At 43.1% G+C, this 24,460-nt stretch overlaps 2 protein-coding genes across 3 annotated transcripts; both read left to right on the forward strand.

The window, feature by feature from the left end:
- The first annotated feature begins 2,103 nt into the window (after positions 1-2,103).
- On the forward strand, positions 2,104-22,099 carry LOC115183051 (uncharacterized). Of its 2 annotated transcripts, XM_029744416.1 has the most exons (12): positions 2,104-2,205; positions 2,927-3,059; positions 3,195-3,368; positions 3,654-4,160; positions 4,359-8,651; positions 8,753-8,939; positions 9,083-9,305; positions 9,494-10,831; positions 12,873-13,038; positions 16,597-16,712; positions 18,185-18,328; positions 20,120-22,099. In XM_029744416.1, the coding sequence occupies exons 2-12, from the start codon at positions 2,945-2,947 to the stop codon at positions 20,966-20,968; spliced, it is 8,112 nt and encodes a 2,703-aa protein (XP_029600276.1). In that variant the 5' UTR covers positions 2,104-2,205; positions 2,927-2,944; the 3' UTR covers positions 20,969-22,099. The 2 variants fall into 2 exon arrangements, with proteins under 2 accessions (XP_029600276.1, XP_029600267.1); XM_029744407.1 differs by lacking the exons at positions 2,104-2,205; positions 2,927-3,059 and having other exon boundaries at positions 3,066-3,368.
- Positions 22,100-22,185: 86 nt separating this feature from the next.
- On the forward strand, positions 22,186-24,163 carry LOC115165034 (uncharacterized). The gene is made up of 3 exons (XM_029718056.1): positions 22,186-22,334; positions 22,779-22,862; positions 23,007-24,163. The coding sequence occupies exons 2-3, from the start codon at positions 22,820-22,822 to the stop codon at positions 24,002-24,004; spliced, it is 1,041 nt and encodes a 346-aa protein (XP_029573916.1). The 5' UTR covers positions 22,186-22,334; positions 22,779-22,819; the 3' UTR covers positions 24,005-24,163.
- The last annotated feature ends 297 nt before the right edge of the window (positions 24,164-24,460 follow it).

Here is a 24,460-nt window from a genome sequence, read left to right on the forward strand (position 1 = left end):
ATAGATTAAGTAAACTGGATAATATATATAGATGAAATAAACTGGATAATATATATAGATTAAATAAACTGGATAATATATATAGATTAAGTAAACTGGATAATATATATAGATTAAGTAAACTGGATAATATATATAGATTAAGTAAACTGGATAATATATATAGATTAAGTAAACTGGATAATATGTATAGATGAAATAAACTGGATAATATATATATATAGATTAAATCAACTGGATAATATATATTGATGAAATAAACTGGATAATATATATAGATGAAATAAACTGGATAATATATATAGATTAAGTAAACTGGATAATATGTCTAGATTAAGTAAACTGGATAATATGTCTAGATTAAGTAAACTGGATAATATATATAGATGAAATAAACTGGATAATATGTCTAGATTAAATAAACTGGATCATATGTCTAGATTAAGTAAACTGGATAATATATATAGATGAAATAAACTGGATAATATGTATAGATTAAGTAAACTGGATAATATATATAGATTAAGTAAACTGGATAATATATATAGATGAAATAAACTGGATAATATATATAGTATAAAAGCAGAAGGAGCCTTTATTAGATCTAGAAATAAATAACTTGAGGAGGGAGAACAGAATTAATCCTATTTCTTTAGACTTGAGAAATTTCACTCTACAAATAACACTATCCATAAATTAAATATTGATGGTGTTATTACAGATGAACTAAAAATGAATCGGTAAATACTGTAGCAATTTCTACAGAAAATTGTATAGCTCTACGTACTCTCAGGAATCTACAGATATGTTTTTTGACTCACTGAATAATGTTCACTCTATCAGTGATACAGAATCTAAACAGTGTGATGAACCCGTCATAGTTGAAGAGATTATAGAGTCAATCAAACATCTAAAGAACAATAAATCCCCAGGTGTTGATGGAATTACGTCAGAATTTAACAAATTATTTTCTGACCAAGTAGCTCCCTTCCTACTTGATGTCGTTTTTAGAGAGTATTAAAAACAATGTTCTCCCTCCTACAATGACTCAGGGGTTAATAACAATGATACCTAAAGCCTAAAAAATAAGTGCTGCTCATCAATAACTGGCGTCCAATTTGTCTTTTTAATAATGACTACTTGCAACTTACTACTTGCAACTTACTACTTGCAAAAATAATTAAAGAAGTCCTGGATGAAATCATTGATGAAACACAGTCTGGCTATATGAGGAACATACATATTTCTAACAATATCAGACTAGTATTAGACATACTTGACTACTCAGACCTAATAGCCGAGGATAGCCTCATATTATTTTTTGATTTTTATAAAGGATTTGACACAGCAAAGCATCAGTTCCCCTTCCATTCCCTTGAGAAATTTGGCTTTGGGGATTTTTTCTGTTAGGCTATTAAGACTCTCTATATAAATGTTAACAGCTCTATCAAACTGAAACATGGCACCACACCTAGATTTGGGTTAAAGGGAGGTATTAGGCAAGGTTGTCCCATCTCTCCGTATCTGTTATTGTTAATCACGCAACTTCTTACAAATTCTCTAAAAATTTATCCTGTACAAGGTATTTCCATAGCTGGTAAAGAAATTATTATGAGCCAGCTGGCTGACCATACCACACTTTTTCTGAAAGACGCTAACCAAATTCCCATATTGATCATTGTGATACAATCCTTTTCCAAAGCATCTGGTATATATCTTAACATTAATAAATATTAACTAATGGCTAATATTTATTATCATGGCAGATTGTGTGACACCTTCATATTATGGTATTCCAGTGAAAGAATAACTTACATATTAAGGCATAACCATTACAAAGGATCAGAAGTCTAAAGGCTTACTAAATTTTAACCCTCTTATTAAAAAAAACAGAAGAAGCTAAATCAATGGCTACAGAGGGACTTATCTTGTAAAGGAAGAGTCTTAATAACCAAGGCTGAAGGTATCTCTAGGCTAACATATGGCATGCTGCACGGCCAATCCAAACAGCAGATTTACCACGCTGGGCCTTTAAGGCTGAGCAACGAATTAATGCATCTCAGGAAAAACTACAAATCCCATTCTGCAACCTGGTTTGTGTATGACGCCATGATCTTTGCAGCTCGTTTCTGTTGGCTTTGTGCGAAGCGAGAAACGACGCGGAGATGTCTGGGCTGAAGAAACCAGCATAAGAAACCAGCATAGGTAACGTTATAGATTTACACATAGTGGTGTGATCATATGAGCAGTCATACGACGATACATACGCCGCTTGTGTGTAATGCTGAGCGTTGCAAATGTTTTAAATCCACGCAATATAGGCTATTTGTATGCCTTTCATCAATGCCGTTTCTGAGCAGTCCAGTAGCCTAGCAGCAAGACATCCGAATAATTAAAGATGATGGATGGACACCAGTTAGTTGTGAGCAATAACATTCCTCGTCAGTATTTGGCATGTTTAGTCGGCCCGTCATTTGCGCAGCAGTAAAGTACCCCTGGTTGTAGGCTTGTTGGTGTTGGTTTTCTGTTCAAGCGCAATGTAAAATACCACCCTTGTAGCCTATTATCCATCCCTCTGAGAACATCTTTGTCATACAAATATAGTGTCCATTAATTTGCCTGCCTGCCAGCTGATAAAGGCAGCAGCATGCCATGATTCCCTTGGAATCAGAGCTTATAGGCTTAGTTTGGGATGGCCATTTTATGGGCGTATATTCTCTTTAGCATAAAGAGTCGGTGGCTTTACATGCACACATTATGGGTCGTTGTCTTTTTATAATAAATAAATAAAACGTCTCTATTTTAGCCTGTTTTAGCCTGCTAGTGTGCAGTGTGTGCTTCACTGTTTTCCACACCATTGTGTTCTACCTTAATGCAGATGTAGTATGTTGTGTGAGAGTGTTGTTGAACTTGTCACTCTTTGCAGGGAATTTGTTTTACAGACATGGAGGAACCTCCAGTAGTGGAGGCAGGAACCAAGTTGGTCATGGAGCGCTTGACACAGCCAGTGGAGACAGTTGAACAAGCAGTAGAAATCGAGGAACAACCAATAGTTACAGGTGAACAATACATGGAAACCGAAGAACAACCAATGAGTGAACTGCTACCTGCCACTGTAGAAGAGGCTTTGGAGTGTGTCTCAGACCCCACTGCTTCTACAGAGATAATACTTGAACTATCCGCTGTCCCTCTAGAGTCTGCTGCTCCTGAAGAGTGGGAACTGGGCCAACCTGAGGATACACAGAAGGAGACCCATGTGGATGACGTGGCTGCTGGTGACAGAAAAAATATTCCCCCCAAGAAGAACAGAATGGAGCCACTCAAGATGGACATGTCCAGGCCACCAAAAATGGTGACGCCTCTCACATGTGAGTATTGAACTTCTCTGATCGTCTGCTGTGATTGGTTACCATGTAATACATTTTTGTATTTATCTTTCAAGGCTTTAGTATTGCAGACAGAATCTCATAATGTCCCCTGTAGTGTTTTCAGGTGATTTATTTGTAGTTCTTTCATAAGCAGTTTTAAGCTATTACTACAGTTCATTCATTTAATTTGCTCTTATAATAACCTCCATTGTGTGTTAATATAGGTTTGAAGGTGGGATACAAGTGTTCTGTCCTCTAATCCCCTCTCCCTCTCCCTCCCCCCAGCTTCCCAGATCTCTCTGCAGTGCCTGGAGTGTCACATCATCTTCAGCGACCACAAGAGCAAAGAGCGCCACCTCAAGCAGAGTCACCCGGCAGAGTACGAGCAGTGCATGCTGGGGGATGCCCTGTTTGCCTGCTACGTCTGCGACCGCCACTTCACCAACTCCAGTGACCTCATGCTTCATCAGCGTGCACACACGGAAAAGACGCCCTTCAAGTGCCCCATCTGTGGTGATGCCTTCAGCCGTTCCTCTGAGCTCACCCTCCATAAGAAGCTTCACTTCGGTCTGTACGGATACACCTGCTCAGACTGTGGAAAACCCTGCAAGACACTCACCTTACTGAAGTATCACCGCCGAACGCACACAGGGGAGAGGCCCTATGTCTGTAAGGAGTGTGGCAAGAGGTTTAGCATGTCCAAGGCCCTCCAGAAACACGCACTAGCGCATTCGCCGGAAGGAGGTGGAGGGATCACACCACTGACGAAGGCACAGCTAAAGAAGAATAGTGGTGAGTACTGAAAAACATGTTTGTTTTCATGTCATACAACTTCCCATACTGGGATGTGCAGTAAAACGCTAGTGATATACACTATACAGTGATAAAGCTAGTGATTCTATGCAGAGCCAAACCTTTTTGTTAGTGACAAATGACTACTTCACCTTTTACACCAAGATGTAAACTTTCATCTGTATTCTTTGTATCTAGGCACTGCAGTGGTAAAATTGTCCTGCTCCATGTGCAAGGCAACCTTCAAGACTGCCAAGACACGGCTGCATCACATGAAACACAAGCACAACCTGTGTGTTACAGCACCCAGCAGCAGCATCACACTAGCTGGTCAACAGGTGAAGCCAGGTCAGCCCATCATAACCCAGGCTCCTATGGGCCAGCCAACCTTTCTCCAAATGGAACCCCTTGGGCCCCTCCAGCAGGTGGACAACATAGACACTGAACAAATCCGGAAACTAATCGAGTCTTTGGGGAACGTGCGCAAAGTGAACCAGGTGGTGATACTGGGACAGGTGCTGCCACACGGTCAAACATTGGCTCTACAGCGGCTACAGGGAAAGAGAGAGCATTTGCAATTCCATTTTACTCAACCACAGTTTATAGAGCTGAATAAGTCTGGGGGTGGAGAGACTAAGTCAATGGGACTGGAACAGGCAAAGCCACAATGTGAATCACTGGAACCAATTATTACATTGGAACCTGTTATATCATATGGACAAATGGAGACCCCATTACTTTCACACACACAGGAAGTTACATACGCTGAGCATGCTGGATTAAAACAAACACATGAAGGAGAGATGATTCCTCAGCAGTTACTTGGACAGACTGGTCAGACAGTTGAAGAAGTGAACACTATGATTCAGACTGTGTCAGTGGAACAGGTGTTCTGTCACAGTGAAACAGTTGAGCTCAGGGAAACGACTGAACAAAGTCAAACGGTTGTGTTGGAAGTCACTCCTTCACTGATACCAACTCTGGAATTGGAACAGACTCAAACCGATCAACATGGACTTATGTCTGATTCCTCACTACCAACATTTCTATTTGACCAGAATTCTGGACAGAATCTAGTGGTTCAGGAGGGAAATAAGTCTGTCCCGTCACTCATACCAACAGTGGAGTTAAAGCTGATGCCATTAAAAACTGATCAGCAGGAAGAACTCTCCACTTCCTCATTGGTACCAACAGTTAAGTTTGCACAAACTCCTCCTGGACAAACAAGCCATGTAGGAGAGATGGCCACACAGATGGAAACATTACAGTTAGATCAGGTCTATTCCAGTATTGGACAGACACAACAGATGGGAATAGGACAGCGAAGATCAGTTGAGAAACCTCTTCTAGAAAACACAGAGAATGAGCAGCAGCACATTTTAGAAAATCCTTGCGAAGGAAAGAAACAGACATCACAAGAGCAGTTGCAGACACTGATAGATAAGTCTGCTTCTAACAACGCACTGAACAGCAGAGAGATACAACCTCGTACTCAGACGTCAGAAATATTCCCTCCGCCCTCAGAGACAAAGAAGGCGCCACAGAGTTCACAACTGCCTGTGCATTTGATGTCGGTACAAGAATTTGTAAAAGTGAGGAAGAGAAAGCAGCCAAAGAACTCTATAATGCAAGGAAATATGCAACAGCAGACGGTTGAGTTGAAGGGGGAGCCTGCCAAACGACCAAGAGCAACGAAAGCTCATCTTGTTGTGACGTTTGGTCCTAAAGAGAAGCCTAAAAACCAGAATAAGCTTCCACAACCATCTAAGCTGCTTCAGAAAGGAGACCAGATTCAGGAAATGAACCAAATGCGTGTCTCAACTCTACCTGACAAGAAATTGCCCTTAAAGGTTGGTAAAGAAAAAAAGGTCAAGAAGAAAAACAATATTTCCAAGTCAAAAATCAAATCCCCATCTATATTGTGTGACCCACATGTGCAGCAAGTCTTGCAGGTAGACGAGCAGGTGCATCAAGTGAATCCGAGGAAGAAGAAAGTAAAAAAGCAAAACTATGTAATTAGTGAGACTTATTCTGAGCAGAGTAGCGCTGAACCGATTAGCGAGCAAGAGGTGATCGCTCCACCCAAGCCAAAAAAGAAAAAGCAGCAGAAGATACAGCAGGAGGACCAGCCTAAGAAAACAAAGGGCCAAAAGCTGTCAAAAACGGGGAGAAAAACAAATAAACCGACTGTGGAAGCAAGCCCAATATCAGAACATATGCCCGACCCTGAAATAAAGCAACAGTCCCTACTCCTACTGAAGGGTCACAAACAGCCCCAATTGAAAGTTTACAAATTAGATGCCTCAAAAGCCCCCCAAGGTCAAACGGATCTCCACCAAGACACCCATCCCATCCATAAGAAGAAAGGGCCAAAAAGCAAGCAACTAAAAATGCTAGCTGCCGGAGGGAAAAGAAGAGTAGGGAGACCCAAAAAGAACCACACAGCGCTCTCTATGTTGACTCCTTTAAAGACTACGTCCCATTCTTCTGACACATCTCCGACCAATCCAAAGACCAGCAGGAAACGTAAGGCCCAAAAAGTGGAGACCGAGGGGATCATCAGTGGCTCTCATTCCCGGCGAGCCCTTGAATGTAAGGACTGTGGAGAGAGGTTCTCTGACGTCTCGTCCCTCCAGGAGCACAAGGCAGCCCTGCATGCAGTGGAGAGCCCTGGTCTCACCTACACTAACGGCAACATCTTTGAGGGCGTTTCTGGGTCAGATCTAGGCCAGCCTCCACTAAAGGTGACTGAAGAGGTCATTGAAAATTCACTGAGTCAAAACACGTTTGGAATGCAGGTAGCATCTGACTGGGATATGGCGGTGGAGATGAGAGGGATAGGGTTGGGAGAAAGAGGGGAGCGAGTCTCTTTCCCAGCCCTAAACCCTTCCCCTTCTCTGCCTCTGGTTGCTGCGCTTGTTGAAGGTGGACAGAAGGAAAGGGAGAAGAGCATGGATAAAACCTCAGAGGGGATGGAATCATTTTCTCATATGGCCCCAAATTCAACTCTATCTTACTCCCCTCCACAAGTTCAATTCCCTTATCTGGCCACATCTGACAAGGTCAAACCCCTTCTGTCTGAGAATCTTTCTCCTCCTCACCTCACACCCATAGCCCCCCTCCACAGCTGTCACCAAACAGCGGACACTAAGTCAGAGAATCAGGGCAATATGAATGACACTGCAGATGCTCTCATACCTACTGTTTCTGGATTTGAGCACCTAGGGCCTATTGAGGATGAAATTAAAGAGGAGTTACTACTTGAGGTGGATTTGGTCACTGTTGGGGATGGGGACCAAAATGAGGGGGAACACCAGAGCTCACCTCATAAAGACAGTTCACCAAATGAGGGATCCAGCCTTCATGAAAACAGCACTCATGAAAACAACAGCACTCATGCACTATCTGCACATGCTCAGATTGAAAATGTGAATAGAACTGTAACAACACAAAATGTACAGACAGAATCCTGCCCCTCTGACCCGCTGGAGATCAAGCAAGAAGAGGAGGAGATTATGGTGCAGAGAAGAGAAGTGGAAAAGAGGGGAGTGGGCAGAAAGAATTACACCAGGGGCAGGAGAAGAGGAGTTGGACGTGGGAGGAGAGGTTCAGCCACAAGGAAGAGTCTAGAAGGAGAGGGCATGAGAGAAATTGAACTAGAGAAAGAAATTGATCAATGTCAGGTAGTCTACCAGCTGTATTCACTCAATAATGATACTGAAATCAAGGATGAAGCAGACGTCACTACTCTCCATCCTGGTCAGTCATCTCCCATCAGTTTACAGACCGAGATCAGATCTATCTCTGAGCAAAACATGCTAACAGCTCCATGTCCATCTGGATCCTGCATCTCACCGCTTGAGGAGGACCCTGAGGACCAGGTAGTGTTTGAGCTAGAGTCAGTCACCACCAGTGTAGTGGAGGTGTTGAAGACCGAAGATGGGATGGTGATGAAGGGAATAGCAGGGGACCAGGACGACAGGGACACTGGCCAGTCCCCAGGCATCATACTGGAGAGGTTTCTCACCTCAAGGCAGAGAGAGGCAGCAGAGGGGGAGAATGGAGTGGTGCTCATGGCAGACTTGAGAGGTCAGGAGGTCAAGGTGGAGGAGAACATCTCAGATTTGGTTCCTGTGCCACACACCTCTCATGCCAGACACACAGTGCAGCAGAGGGGGGTCAGGATGTATCTGGTGAAACAGGAAAACAACCTGGTTTTGAATGACCCCCAGGTTAGTCAAGGTCAATCCCAATTGAATGTGGAGCAGAGCAGTACCAGGCAGTGCATATTCTACCCAGTGAAGGAGGAGAGGGAGCTTCTGGAGGAGCCATCTCAAAGTGAGCAGGGAGTACCAGCGCTGGTGGTGCCTGGAGAGGCCAAACTCAACCATCCAGTGGAGACTCTATCCATTACCAACCCTGCAGTAGAGGAGTATGAGGTGAACAGGAGAGCAGAAAAGTTGGGATCTGAGATCAATGAGTATGGAGAAGGTAAGATCTCAACATGAGTCATGTGTTGTAGCAATGTACATTTTCATACACAATAGTGAAGTTATCCATAGATGTAACTAAATACTGTTTCTTTTTTCTAGGTGACCTGGACTTTGAGCAGCAAGACACTGAGGAGCTTGTTGATTTCCTACTTCAGAATTCTGACGAAGTGGAGTCAGAGGTTGTTGAATGTTCTGACCCGCAGCCTGACCCTGAGGCTGTAGTTATGGCCTGTTACCATGACAGCCAAAACCATGCCTCACTGCATTCAAATTATATACCAAACAAGTAAGTATTGTAATTTGCATTTTACTCATCATGACTACACTGTACAATTTAATTTTAAAGTTTCTACTTTTTATTGTCATGTACTGTATGTATCCTTAAGGACATGTCATGTTGTCAGTTTTGATGTAAATTGTTGTCCTCAGCTTGCCAACCACAGAAAGCCAGGCTCATTCAGGATCTATGGGAGGGTCCCAGACAGGGACTGGCTACAGGAAACCCATTGATTACTTCTCCAAGTATTTTGGTTGGGACGCTTGGGCAGAGATTGCCCGGTGCACAAATAAAGTGTCCCATCTATCGAACGCAGTGACAGCAAAAGAGGTGGCCGAGTTTGTTGGAATCCACATTGCCATGGGAACATTGAAGGTATGTACATGAAAGTATTGGCGTATATCCTGAATCTTATTCATGTGGCGTCTAGTTAGGCTTATTGGGTCAAACTCATGCTAATCTCTGCACTTTTGAATGTCTACAGTCATTCTTATGAGCACACTATCTAATGCTGCATAAACTAACATTGTCTTCAATGTCTTTCTCCCTTTCTCCTCTCCTAGTTCCCCAGTCTCAAGCTGTACTGGCAGGACTTCACCAGGGTGCCTCTCGTTGCTAACACCATGTCTGCCTCCCGCTTCTCCCAACTCTCCTGCAAACTGCAACTGGCATCTCCAACGCCAGCAGGGGATCCCACGGACACCCAGGAAGCTGGACACAGTGGTAATCCAGACGGGCCTAAGGAGGGAGACTCCACACGCAACCCACTCAGAGCTTTACACACCCCAGCTAACCCTACAGTTGGCACAACTAGAGGTGAACTGGATGGCAGTATCCACACACTTACACGCGGCCACAGTCAAATACAAGCTCTTAGCTCCAAGTCTGTGTTTGCAAAATCCACAACCCAGACGTCCACAGTCCCTCACAGAATTTGGCAGAGGTGTGGGGACATACCATCCAGCCAGGACTGTTTTAGTTTTAAAACTGACCCCCTTTGGAGGGTTAGACCGTTAATGGACCACGTTCGGGCCGGATGCCTGATTCTGAGAAGAGAGGGTGACCATGGAGTCGATCAATACCCTCTCCCTTTGACATGTAGAGCGGTCAACAACAAGCGGCCCTCCTTGCACAGCACGGTCTTAGTTAGATCTGATGGTCTGATCCTAGATTTCAACCTTAGTCTGGATCTCTCCAACAAAGAGGCCACTGTTGAGAAAATGGTGCCCAGAGATGGGATGGTGTATCTCTGCAAGCAGGAGCTCTCTACTCCCGCCATGTTGGAGCACCTCCTTGGTTCTGGGGTGCATGGTGCGGGCAAGGTGGGAGGAGCCAAAGGACAGATGGGTGATGAGTTTGTTAGCTCTGACGGGCGGCTGATGCTACACAGGTACCATCTCGGCTTCATCCTCTCTACTGTAGGGAAGGCCCAGCAGAACATGGCATCTCTCGTCGACAGCTTCGAGAAGGCTCAAAAAGCAGCCAGCCTCAATAGAGACTTACTGAATCTCTACCATTCCCCACTCTCAGCCTCAGCACCAACTAGCTGGCCACAGGCTGTTCTGTGGTACCTTACAGATCTGGCTCTGGTAAACTCATGGATGCAGTACAGGCAGGATCATGTTCCTCTTCCTGAGCCTCTGAACCTCATGGCATTCAGGCTAGAGGTCTCCAAGGCCTTGATCCTCTCTAGTGGCTCAGACACCCAGGACTCAGCCCCTCCGCACCCCCCTCCTCAGAAATTACACTCCCTGGGCACAGCCCCAGATCCTGGCCTGTTACAGGATAGTCCTCTCCCTGACGTGGCCACGCGGTACGACGGTTCGGGCCACTGGCCGGAGCAGCTTGGGGAGGGAGAAGATGGCAGGTGCCGCTTCGGAGGCTGTGAGCGAATATCTCGAGTACGATGCCTCAAGTGTTGGGTGTTTCTCTGCATCTCTCGTAACCACAACTGCTTCTTGAATTTCCACAGTCAAGGGAGTTTTTGAAGCTGATAAGATTTATTTTTATTAAGTGGTGCATGTTTTATTTAATGCTTATTTAATTCTTTTAGGTTAGAAGCTCTGATTTCATATTTCTCCCCCCTACCCCAAATATTTTTTTTGAGTACTTCTCTCTTTTCAGTGTCAGCTTCAGTCCTGTGCAGCAAATTAGGAACTTGGTCCCTTTTTAGCCGACTGTGTAAATGTAATCTTAATGTATGCAATGGCTTTTGTATGAATTTGCCTACAAAATAAAATGTGAGAAGAGAATTAATGTTAACCATAAAGTCAATGTTTCTGAAACCAAGTGAAAATACATTTGAAGATGTTTTTGAAATTATAATTTAAAATAGTGCTGCATTTTTTTTCTGAACCTTGTTTTGTTGTTTATATGCCAAGAAGCTTGCATGTGTTTTTGGCGTTCTTTGTAAATTGAATAATTTAGTTATTTAATACTGTTGGAGCAAATACATGTACGTTTCCTGACTGTTTGGGTTGTGAATTGTATTGGTCCACCTGCTGCTCTCAAGATACATTTTTCACCGAAGTTATTCATCAAATCTTTAGCTACAAACAGCGAATTCATTCGATTATTTACCAAATCAACTGCACCCAAGCATAGACAAACACGTGTCTATGCATTTGCTCAAGTTAAGGAGAAAGAGCAGAGAAGCATTGCCAGGTCGCAATTGTAAATGAGAACTTGTTCTCAACTTGCCTACCTGGTTAAATAAAGGTAAAATAAAATTCAAAATGGAATTGTTTTGAAGACCAAAATATTGCCCTTGTCACGTGACAAGGGGCAATTCAATTTCCACATTCACTGTACTGGAAGCGGTTTGAGGTAGGTGGCTAACGGCTTGTTCACAATTCATGTTTAGCTGTAACCTTAGTTTGCTAATATAGTTTAAGACTTATGCCTACATATTTACCATATCATGCTGGGGCAGTTGGTTTCCGTGAACTAAACGTGTTCGTAATATGCTAAATTGTTAATTCTCCGTTTGAATTGTTAGCCAGCCAGCCAGCTAATGTAGCTAGCTAGGTTGTTATTCGAACTTGGTGTTAGCTCAGCAAACCATTGAGGGAGAAGACTAAGATAAAGACACAGCTGACTGTTAAACCGTCTAGCAAGAACCTAAACCTGACCCCTAACCATTTTTTTTTTTTTTTATATAAATTCTTAACGAAAATATCGGGCTGTGTATCAGGCGTGTCGGTGTAGCCTTTTCCAACCATTAGCTAACGTTTGTCTAACAGGACTTTAGCGAAGTCCTGTTTGGACAACCAACGTTAACATTAGTACAAATGTAACATGTCTATTGGCATACTATATACATTACATACATCTAGCCAAAGTATAACTACCGTTGCTTCACTTAGTGAAAATTATAATCTGTTTCTGGGGAAACTCGCAGTCTATCCTTCTAATGTCGACTAACTTGCTACCGTTAGCTGATATGGGCATCCTTCTCACCGTTAGCTAACTTTAGGGCCTTGTTGGTTTGGGAGCCTATTTCAGCTAACGTTAGCGCCTTGAGCTGCTAGCTGTGCATGTTTTAACGTTCTTATTTATAACTGTTGCAAGCAAGTTAAAGCTATAAAATCAATTATGGGCATTTAGCTAGCAGTAGTTAATTGTTAGTTAACAGCTGGGTATGTAGTTAACTAGTCAACAACTTAGTTCGCAACTAACAATGAATTAGCCAGCCAGCCATAAAGGCAGTGAACCCTTTTTTATTTTTAGCATTCATTACAAATAAGTGGGATTTAATTGAGATACGCCTGTGCACAAGACTTAGTTATTTAAAATGTATGTAAATGTCTGTCATAACTGAAGTTGTCTAGCTTGCAATGTGATAATTTGTTATTAGCTATATTAAAGCCCATCTGGCTAAATTAAATAATGTACCTCCCTGGCTGGCCAACTCTATCATCCTTTTATGTTTAAACTTTTCAGGACATCCAGTCTCCCACGATGGACTCAGACATACTGAATATAGAGGAGATAGTGATGGGGAAGGGTCCACCAGATCCCCCTGCAGAACTGACCACTGAGAAACCAGCAGAACCCTACAAACCCATCTCCTCCTTCAAAGCACCGCCTCCACCCACCATTCAACCATGTGAGTTGGGTGGCAGTTATTTATTTTTGTTGAAATTGTATTTTTATTGCAGAAAAAAACATTATACATACAGTGAGGGGGGGGGGGGAGTATTTGATCCCCTGCTGATTTTGTACGTTTGCCCACTGACAAAGAAATGATCAGTCTTTAATTTTAATGGTAGGTTTATTTGAACAGTGAGAGAGAATTACAACAAGAAAATCCAGAAAACCGCATGTCAAAAATTTTATACATTGATTTGCATTTTAATGAGGGAAGTAAGTATTTGACCCCTCATTAGTACTTGGTGGCAAAACCCTTGTTGGCAATCAGAGGTCAGACATTTCTTGTAGTTGGCCACCAGGTTTGCACACATCTCAGGAGGGATTTTGTACCACTCCTCTTTGCAGATCTTCTCCAAGTCATTAAGGTTTCGAGGCTGACGTTTGGCAACTCGAACCTTTAGCTCCCTCCACAGATTTTCTATGGGGTTAAGGTCTGGAGACTGGCTAGGCCACTCCAGGACCTTAATGTGCTTCTTCTTGAGCCACTCCTTTGTTGCCTTGGCTGTGTGTTTTGGGTCATTGTCATGCTGGAATACCCATCCACGACCCAATTTCAATGCCCTGGCTGAGGGAAGGAGGTTCTCACCCAAGATTTGACGATACATGGCCCCATCCATCGTCCCTTTGATGCGGTGAAGTTGTCCTGTCCCCTTAGCAGAAAAACACCCCCAAAGCATAACGTTTCCACCTCCATGTTTGACGGTGAGGATGGTGTTCTTGGGGTCATAGGCAGCATTCCTCCTCCAAACACGGCGAGTTGAGTTGATGCCAAAGAGCTCCATTTTGGTCTCATCTGACCACAACACTTTCACCCAGTTGTCCTCTGAATCATTCAGATGTTCATTGGCAAACTTCAGACGGGCATGTATATGTGCTTTCTTGAGCAGGGGGACCTTGCGGGCGCTGCAGGATTTCAGTCCTTCACGGCGTAGTGTGTTACCAATTGTTTTCTTGGTGACTATGGTCCCAGCTGCCTTGAGATCATTGACAAGATCCTCCCGTGTAGTTCTGGGCTGATTCCTCACCGTTCTCATGATCATTGCAACTCCACGAGGTGAGATCTTGCATGGAGCCCCAGGCCGAGGGAGATTGACAGTTCTTTTGTGTTTCTTCCATTTGCGAATAATCGCACGAACTGTGGTCACCTTCTCACCAAGTTGCTTGGCGACGGTCTTGTAGCCCATTCCAGCCTTGTGTAGGTCTACAATCTTGTCCCTGACATCCTTGGAGAGCTCTTTGGTCTTGGCCATGGTGGAGAGTTTGGAATCTGATTGATTGCTTCTGTGGACAAATGTCTTTTATACAGGTAACAAGCTGTTGTTAGGAGCACTCACTTTAAGAGTGTGCTCCCAATCTCAGCTCGTTACCTGTATAAAAGACACCTGGGAGCCAGAAATCTTTCTGATTAAGAGGGGGTCAAATACTTATTTCCCTCATTAAAATGCAAATAAATGTATAACATTTTTGACATGCGTTTTTCTGGATTTTTGTTATTCTGTCTCTCACTGTTCAAATAAACCTACCATTAAAATTATAGACTGATCATTTCTTTGTCAGTGGGCAAATGTACAAAATAAGCAGGGGATCAAATACTTTTTTTCCTCACTGTACAAGAAGTATACAAACAGACAATGTTAACATATGCTATGGGGTACAATAAATTACTTATTATACAAAGACCTTAAAAGATGCACACATATTGGGTGTCAGTTACTCTACTGTTTGAAGTTTTTGTAATGACTCACAGATAGGGCTGTTACGGTGACCGTATTACCGCCACACCGGCAGTCACGAGTCATGGCTGCAGTCAAATTCCATGTGACCATTTAGTCACGGCAATTGGGCTTCTCCAAGCTCTGATGCTGCTGATGGTTATTAGTAACCAACCAAACTGGCTAACTGCATGGTACTCAGCACGCAATTGTCCCTCTTATCACTCTGACATCCATGAAAATGAAACATGGGAAAAACATCCTCCATTTGCTCTTTAAGTACATAGATGTGTTTTTTTCCCCTGCTGCGTCTGTTTTGAGACAGGTAATGGTCTGTTCTAAATCAAAACAAATTTCACATATTATTTAGTATATGCGAAGACAAGATTAAATCAAGAATTGTGTGATGGGTGGAACATTTGCGCTTATAGCCTACTGCCATGTGCGCATTGCTGTGCTCATAATGTGAAGAAATAGCCTAATAGTTTAGCAACATTTTACACTGTTCTCATCTCTTGCGTCAGGCTTATTGCTTGAAACAGGTTTTTTGATGCTAGTGGTTGTATTAATTTGGGATCTATTGCATCCCACAGCTGTCCCAGACTGTTAGGAATATGTATTTCTCGCACAGAATAGAATAGGTCAACTTTTGTATTATGGGCGATAGTCGGTTGACATAGGCTAGTGCGTTTGCTGTTCGTTAGGCCTACTCATCTTGTTGGCTGACGAAAAGTAAATTTGGACACTTCTTCCAATATCTTCAATATGCACTTCCGAACTGGATATGGACACGCACAGTTGCCTGTGAGAAAGACCTGATCACGTGATGGAGAGCGAGTGAGAGGTGCTTCGACACACAGCCGGCAGAAGGGAATTATAATTATTATATTCAGCCCAAGGGCACAAAGGCCACTGGCTGCAAAAGGCATGGATTATTTTAGGGGGCATTACGGCCACACATGATGCAGCCGGGAATTTCGAGGCATTATCAAGTGCTTGTCAAATTGTGAATGAGGGACTGATGAAGTGTGTACAGCCTTGCCAGAAAAACTAAGCAGAGCTCATGCCTTTCATGCAACTTAAAAAAAAAAAAAATCTTTAGTTGCATTATGCAGCCAAGAATGTATTAAAAATCAAAACACAACCCAACATTTGTCGCAACTAAAGTTACATTACTCTAAATTAATCATATAGGAGTGCCTGTTTTTTTTGTTGTTAACCGTTCGACACAGCATAGCCGCATGTGCGCAATCTCTCAAATAATTTGGAGTAAAAATCCTTTCAATTTTGTTGAGCTATTTTCAATTGTATTCTGAATACTATAAAATAATGCCATGGAATTCTAAGAAAATCTTTTCTCCCAAATGATCTAGTGTAGCCCACGGCCATATGGCATAGCCAGATCAGGGCCTAACATAAGGACAACTCTGAGTATGATTTTCTGTTCTTCTGAACTAGACTACATTCTCTTCATGTTTCTTTAGACCTGTCTAAAATAAGTCATGGTTTTGTGATATTACATGGATTTGTTAGACTTTTTAAAAATACTTTTTTTATGTAGTTGTTCCAAAGGTCTGCATCAGTGGCTTGTAGGAGATGCTAAATGTGTGTGTTAATTAACAGTCAATTACTGAGATCTTCAGTTATTTGCTTGCTAATCACCGTTTGACAAAATGTAATGACCGTCACAGCCCTACACATAGACAAATACAGGTTTTCTTTGGGTTGAATGAAATCAATCTGGTAGTTAGGGAAGGCAATGCATCGTCAGCTGTCATATCGCTGACCTCCTCTTCTCACAGACCAGCATGAGAACCTGCAGTGTTTCCAGTGCTTCATCACCTTCTGTAACTCCAAAGCCAAGGAGAGGCACATGAAGAAGAGCCATCGTGAGGAGTACAAGCAGCAGCTCCAGCAGGTATGCTACTATACAACCTGCCTAACAATCAAAACACTTTCTAGAAGGTATTACCTACTGAAGCGCTGTTTTTACCTTAGAATGTTTTCTGTCATATCATAAGCTTCAGACCAACATACAGTTGAAGTCGAAGTTTACATACACTTATGTTGGAGTCATTAAAAATTGTTTTTCAACCACTCCACAAATGTCTTGTTAACCAACTATAGTATTGGCAAGTCGGTTAGGACTTCTACTTTGTGCATGACACAAGTATTTTTTCCAACAATTGTTTACAGACACAGTGAATTCTAAGTGAAATAATCTATCACAATTCCAGTGGGTCAGAAGTTTACATACACTAAGTTGACTGTGCCTTTAAACAACTTTGAAAAGGATGTCATGGCTTTAGAAGCTTCTGATAGGCTAATTGACATCATTTGAGTCAATTGGAGGTGTACCTGTGGATGTATTTCAAGGCCTACCTTCAAACTCAGTGCCTTTTTGCTTGACAATATTGGAAAATCAAGAGAAATCAGCCAGACCTCAGGGGAAAACAATTGTAGACCTCCAAGTCTGGTTCATCCTTGGGAGCAATTTCTAAATGCCTGAAGGTACCACATTAGTAGGCAATAGTACAAACAATAGTAGGCAATTATAAACACCATGGGACCACGCAGCCGTCATACCGCTCAGGAAGGAGACGTATTCTGTCTCCTAGAGATGAACGTACTTTGGTGCGAAAAGTGCAAATCAATCCCAGAACAACAGCAAAGGACCCTGTGAAGATGCTGGAGGAAACGGGTACAAAGTATCTATATCCACAGTAAAACGAGTCCTATATCGACATAACCTGAAAGGCTGCTCAGCAAGGAAGCCACTGCTCCAAAACCACCATAAAAAAGCCAGACTACGGTTTGCAACTGCACATGGGGACAAAGATTGTACTTTTTGGAGAAATGTCCTCTGGTCTGATGAAACAAAAATAGAACTGTTTGGCCATAATGAACCTCGTTATGTTTGGAGGAAAAAGGAAGAGGCTTGCAAGCCGAAGAACACCACCCTAACCGTGAAGCATGGGGGGTGGCAGCATCATGTTGTGGGGGTGAAATGAAACGTTTGACCCAAGTTAAACAATTTAAAGGCAGTGCTAACAAATACTAATTGAGTGTATGTAATCTTCTGACCCACTGGGAATGTGATGAAAGAAATAAAAGCTGAAATAAATCATTCTCTCTACTATTATTCTGACATTTCATTCTTAAAATAAAGTGGGGATCCTAACTGACCTAAGACAGGGAATTTTTACTAGGATTAAATGTCAGGAATTGTGAAAATGTTGTTTAAATGTATTTGGCAAAGGTGTATGTAAACTTCCGACTTCAACTGTAAATGCTTATTTCCATACTAGACCAGTAGGAATGTGCGGTGCCCCCCTCCCCAATTTAGCAAACGCATATCATAATTTATGCACGTCTGTATTTTCTTCCCAGGGAGATACTCTGTTCACCTGCTATGTGTGTGACCGTACCTTTCCATCCTCGGAGGAGCTGACCCAGCACCAGGGCTCACACAACAAGGAGGACAAGCCCTTCAAGTGTCCCCACTGCCAGGAGAGCTTCCGTACCTTCTCTGAGGTGAGTGCAGAAGAGGGACACAGGTTCTGAACCAATATATGTTTAGTGTAACACTGCTTGAACAGTTTGAAATAAACTAGTAAAGTGTCAGACTCAAGGTCTCGACATAAATAAATTATTGTCAGATACACCGGATAGGTGCAGTGAAATGTGTTGATTTACAGGGTCAGCTATAGTACGGAGCCCCTGGAGAAATAAGGGTTAAGTGCCTTGCTCAAGGGCACATCGACAGTTTTCACCTTGTCTGCTCGGGTATTCGAAACACAAACCTTTTACTTACTAACAGAACACTAACCGCTAGGCTACCTGCCACCCAGGCTACATTAACGCTTGCCCAGGGCAATAAAACATTTTCAAGCAAGGAGATTATAGATTGAAATTGAACAAGTAAATAAATCACTATGAAACAATTAGGCTACTCTGATCAGAATTGGATATAATTGTCCTCCGGATGTGATGTGGTGTTCACTGTCCTCCCAATCTATGCCGAGTGCATCGGAGTATAATTATTGTAGTCCTGTGTTGCTGGGCATGAGGGGTCTTTCAATCATGCAGTCGCGAGATGTGATTTTATCAAAGTGCACATTTGTTGATATTCATTGCTAGTTAGTGAGTTATTTGCCCAGTTAGGGCAAATTTTTGGTCAGAAATGAAAATCTTGGAAAGGTCATGGTGTGTACATCGCCTGCGTGTGTGTCAGTGGGCTGTTGTCATAGAGGGAGAGAGAGAGAGAGAGACGTTTGCGCAGCAGGTAAAATAATAACAGACTAACTAATTGCCAATTCAAAACATTGTGTACTATGGCTGATTCTCGCTAACTATTTAGCTATTAGCATGTATTAATGTTTGATGTCCTAAAATAACTTTCCACTGGCACTCGTGTATAACCGTAAATGGCCGACAGTTCGGTTGATACGGGTGCGCATTTGATGAAACCAATGCTGCCTACTCCATTTGTAATACCGTCTCTCGAGTTCAAATTTGGCTAGGATTCTCTATTCAATGCTGGCCATGAAATTCTGACAAAGTAATAAAAATAAGTTATTGACTAGTAACCCCAATGCTGTCAACATTTCCCCAAACACTGAATATTTTAACCTTACAAATAGTTAAACATCTTAGTTAACTACCTCTCCCACCTTAGCCATTTGATCCCCGGTACATTGAGGGAGGGAATTATTTTGTAAAGATATCAAAAAGTATTTGGTTGTAATTGTAACGTTGCAGGGTGGCCAATTATCCTCCTGGAGAGCTACTTGGGAGTGCATGCTTTTGTTCCAGCCCTGCTTGAACACGCCACATTGTAAAACATCAGCTACTCAGCAGGACCTTGACTCTGGTGTGTTTGACCAGGGTTGGATCAAAAGCCTGCACACCCAGTAGCTCTCTAGATGGAGGGTTGACGGACCATATTTTATACAGTAGCCTTTTATATCAGTGCAGTATTTTACTTTGTGGGGGGTTTATGTGCCTTGCTCAAGGCCACTAGGAGGAGATGTAGTACATGGGATCGGAGACCAGCGGCCTTCTATTGTCAATACCAGCGTTGATAATTAATGTTATTTTGTGAAGTGGTTCCTTGCATCACTCAACACAGTTTTCAGTCACCTTTTTAGCCCATGGTGTTACAGATTTTAGCCCATGGTGTTACAGATTTTTTTTGCGACTTGAGCTTTCAGACAAGTAAAACCACAGTCCTGCTTGTGGCTAGAACAGTTAATGTCAATCACTGGACTCTTCCCTCAGCCTTGACTCACATTTCCGTTCTGTTCATTCTCTGTTCCCCCTCAGCTGACGACCCACAGGAGACAGGTCTGTCCAGAGAGGCAATTTGTGTGTAAGGACTGCAGTGAGACCTTCCGCAGCCCTGCCCTCCTTCGTACCCACCGCCTGGCCCAGCACCCCCGTCCAGAGGCAGAGGTGGATGAGCCAGATGATCCTACCAAGACCCACCGCTGTGGAAAGTGCAACCGGGGCTTCGAGACCGAGTCTGAGCTAATAATGCACCAGGAGAACCACGCCGGTGACCAGCACTGCAACGGCAGCGCTTCGCCTGCCAAGAAGCGTGGACGGCCCTTTAAAGCAGAGGATGCAACGGTCGGAGAGAAGAAAGGGAAGAGGAGAAAGAAGAAGGAAGAGGGCACAGAGGAGGCGGAGACTGGAAACAATGCAGAGGAGGCTGCAGCAGCTCCGGCTGAGACCAAGGGGAAAGCGGCAGCAGCAGGGGGTGGCAGGCGGGGCCGTCCTAAAGCAGCAGCAGGCGAGGAGGCCAGAGAAGATGACAGTGAAGCCCCAGCAGAGGAGAAGAAACCCAAAGTGGCTCCCACTCCGCCCAAGCAACACCCCTGCCCTGAGTGTGAGCTCACGTTCCCTGCCCTGGCCCAGCTCCGCGCCCACAAGAAGGAAAAGCACACTCCACGTAAGGCCCACCCCTGCGAGGAGTGTGAGGAGAGCTTTGCCCGTCCCGAGCAGCTAGAAGCCCACAAGAACCGGGCACACACCAAGGGGCGTTACGCCTGCCCTACCTGTGGCAAGAGCTTTGGCCGAGAGAGCAACCTGAAGGGCCACCAGCAGAGCAGCCACCCAGAGGAGGAAGAGGAGGAGGAGAAGCAAGAGGCGGCGGGCCGCAGCAAGAGATAATTCAGAATGGGGAAGGGGGGTTTTCTGTAAAGTGATTGGGGAGGGGGACGAAGTATCAGAGGGGTTTTAAAGAATTAGAATTTGGTTTGAGGTTGGGTGTGAAATTTAGATCATAAGTTTGAGGTGTTTTTAGAATGTGAGGAATTTCTTGCAGGATTTTTAACAGGTGACCTGAGGCGTCCCACTGATTGTTCAGCATTTGCCATTTTTGGATTGTGTTAGGATGTTCAAGGCACACATCACACTTGGAGTGACTGACTTACTAACCAAAAGATGTAAGCTTTTGTTAAACCCATCTGTTTCTTATCTGGACTAAGAACGACAATAATTAGTTTCGGGCATCGTGTTTGTTCCCTCTGTTTTGATTATCTTTAAATCATGATCATGAGAATTGAGTTACTGTTTTTACATTGTTTTTAGAGCTGTATGTAAAATGGCTTTCATGCTGTCTGACATGGAGCTTTTCTTGTTTGTTTTATGATTTTTATATTGCTAAGTATGTTTTCTGTAGTAGAAGATGAAATGCAACCACCGTGCATTTTATAAAACCTGTTGGATATTTACTTTTTGAAAGAGGTTCTTGTGATAAGTGAACCATGGATTGTAATGTTTGGGAGTTACATAACGTCTCTTAGAAATTGCATCTATTTATGTACGGTTTCTGGTTCATGTAGTGGTGCATTGTAATGCCAAACTTTCAATTATGATTAACTTCTAAATTGTACTGCTATTGTTAAATGCGCAGGGTATAAAAAATATCAGTGTATTTATCCTCTTAAGTTCATTTGGTTTAGGCCCAATGGTTCTTCTTTGGTGTCATGCATGGATTTTAACATAATGTCATCCTAAACAATGGTAGTAATGAAGACTAATAGTCAATGACTCGAATTAGGATAATCCGGCCACCAGCTACACCTTGTCACCTGTATTTCTGATTTGTTATACTTAATTTAAATGTCATAAATATTCTAATGACCTTTACATAAATTATTTGGTTTAAGGTTGACATGATGACGAAATGACCAGAGGCCTGAATGGACGTTTTCTTGTTTTCATTGTTCTCCCCATGTAACATGCCTGGACACTGCCAATATGTAATAAAGGTGCCCCAAGGGCTGCTACAGAATGATACAATTGTCTGTTTGCCTTTCAATGTGTCCTTCATTACCCCCATTTTTTTATTAATTTGTGCGTTGTGACGTCACCAGCTATTGCCTAGCAGCTGTAACTACAGACAGACGATTATCAATTAAATTCGGGAATTAAAACTTTCTTAAAGGCAGTAAGTAGGCCCTAAAAAATCACTGACCGTAGGTCAACCAACGGGCGAACAATCTTTCTGCGGACAATCCCAAACGTAGCGCAGGTAATTGAATAAGTGGACAGGCTATTTGTAGAGTATGATAGATAAACGAAATAACTGAATCTAAATGAAATTAGGTTTTTGCCGTCGCGCAAGAAGTAATTAAAACGACAGCAGATGCCCTGTACCGATAGCAAGATAAACATAATTTAGTTTACTACGCCCTCTGCTGTTTAAAAGAAAGTATTGCGTTTCTAAAATAGTCACCTTTGAGTTGCTTTTTTGCGTAATCAAAATGGATCTAAGCTTAAAGTATCTTGTGAGCTTGCTGATTTGTAAAACAGTTTCCTACACACATAGTTAGTCTTTATTATATTGGAACCATTCTTTTTTTATAGAGCCATCTAGCTATTAAAAATAAATGTAAACCTATAATTTATTGAACTTATCCAATTGATCTCACCTGATTCATTTGGTCCCCTGTTTCACGTGTTCTTAATCACCCAGCTTCAATAGCATATTCGACCTGAGGGTGGATACATTTAGAGATGCCACCAAAAAACAGAGGGAGACCTGGGTTTGACCTTACAGGTATTTTGCATCTTTATTGCACTGCTCTGTCTTCCTTTTATGCCAGGGACTTGCACATCATTTTATGAATGCCCACTATGACTATGAAAGTTTTGTTTTGCTGATTTGATGTCCTTGTCATATATAATTTGTTCTGCCTACCAGGAAATCCCACTGCTCCACAATCCTCTGCATCTCCTGAGGAGGAAGAGCCATTGGACCTGAGTCCAAAGAAGATCTACTGCCGTAACTGTGGCTGGAGAGATTCCCTTAGAAATTCATCCTTCTGTGTCCAGTGCCTTGTGGTCCTTAGGGATCCTGTTCTGAACCTCTCCATTGACATGAAACCAAACCTGAGTCAGACGACTGCTAAGCCCACCTGGGATATTCCACCTCAGCTCCCCTCTCCTGATGCCATAGATCTGGGCATCTCCTCGTTCTCCTTTCCACCATCCCTGGAGGCAAGCCAGAGTGTCTTCCAGACCCCTGAGCCTGATGTGGTGTCCCTGGGTCCCTTGCTGTGCCGATTCTGCCAAGAAACGTTTGCTCTGCCTATTCTTCTGCACCATCATGTCAAGGAAAGGCACCTTCATCCATGCAACATGTGTTGCCGCATATTCAAGAATGACATGCTCCTCATCAGACACCAGGTCAACATGCACAGCTTAGTGCTGCCTTGCCGTCCTCGACCTGCCTTCTCCAAACGTGGCCCAGGCCGGCCTAAAGGCGTTGCTCATATGCTGCTGAAACCCTACACCCGCCCCAAACCTACTCATGTCTGCCAGGCCTGCTCTCGAGAGTTCTGGTCACCTGGCGTGCTCCACAAACACAAGTGCAACCCTCGGCTGGTCCAGTGTACCACCTGTGGGGGCTATTTCGGCAGCCATAATTTGTTCTGCAAGCACAAAAGCCAGAACCTCTGCAGCAATTCCTGGAGGGCCATAGGGAAGGCAATGGCTCAGGCAGCATATGCAGCAGCTCAGGCAGCGCACAGAGCAAACTCAACAAACCCACAGAGGGAGAGGTCAGGTGCCACATTCCAGATCTTGGAGATAAACTTCACCACTCCTCATCATCACAGTGACTCTTCATTACACTCCAGCAATGAGGAGGAGGAGCTGCAGAGTATGGATCGTTCAGGCGCAGAATCCCCTTCTGCATAGTCTTGTCAGGACTGCATATCATAATCTTAACTTTTTTTATTGCAGCATTTTGTTCAGAAAACAGGAGGCACATACTGTTTTTAAAAGATGTTGAGAATATGTGAAATCATAATTTTATAGACGCATCCCAAAAAATAATAAAAAATATGTTCTGCCATTAAATATCCCCCTTGTAGTTTTATGCATTTTCACACTCAGTGCAAAGTTCCATTCACAGGTCAGGCAGGTAGCCTAGTGGTTAAGAGTGTTGTCCAGTAACTGAAAGTTTGTTGGTTCGAATCCTGAGCCCACTAGGTGAAAAATCTGCCAATGTGCTATTGAGCAAGGCCCTTAACCCCAATTTCTCCTGTAAGTCGCTCTGGATAAGAGCCTCTTCTTAGAGTCAAATATTATTTGTTATTGTAATACCCCTCCACGACAATAGGTGTCATTAAGTGTGTAAAGTGCCGGATGTTT

Source organism: Salmo trutta, chromosome 3, assembly GCF_901001165.1.
Source record: "Salmo trutta chromosome 3, fSalTru1.1, whole genome shotgun sequence".
Classification (NCBI taxonomy): domain Eukaryota; kingdom Metazoa; phylum Chordata; class Actinopteri; order Salmoniformes; family Salmonidae; genus Salmo; species Salmo trutta.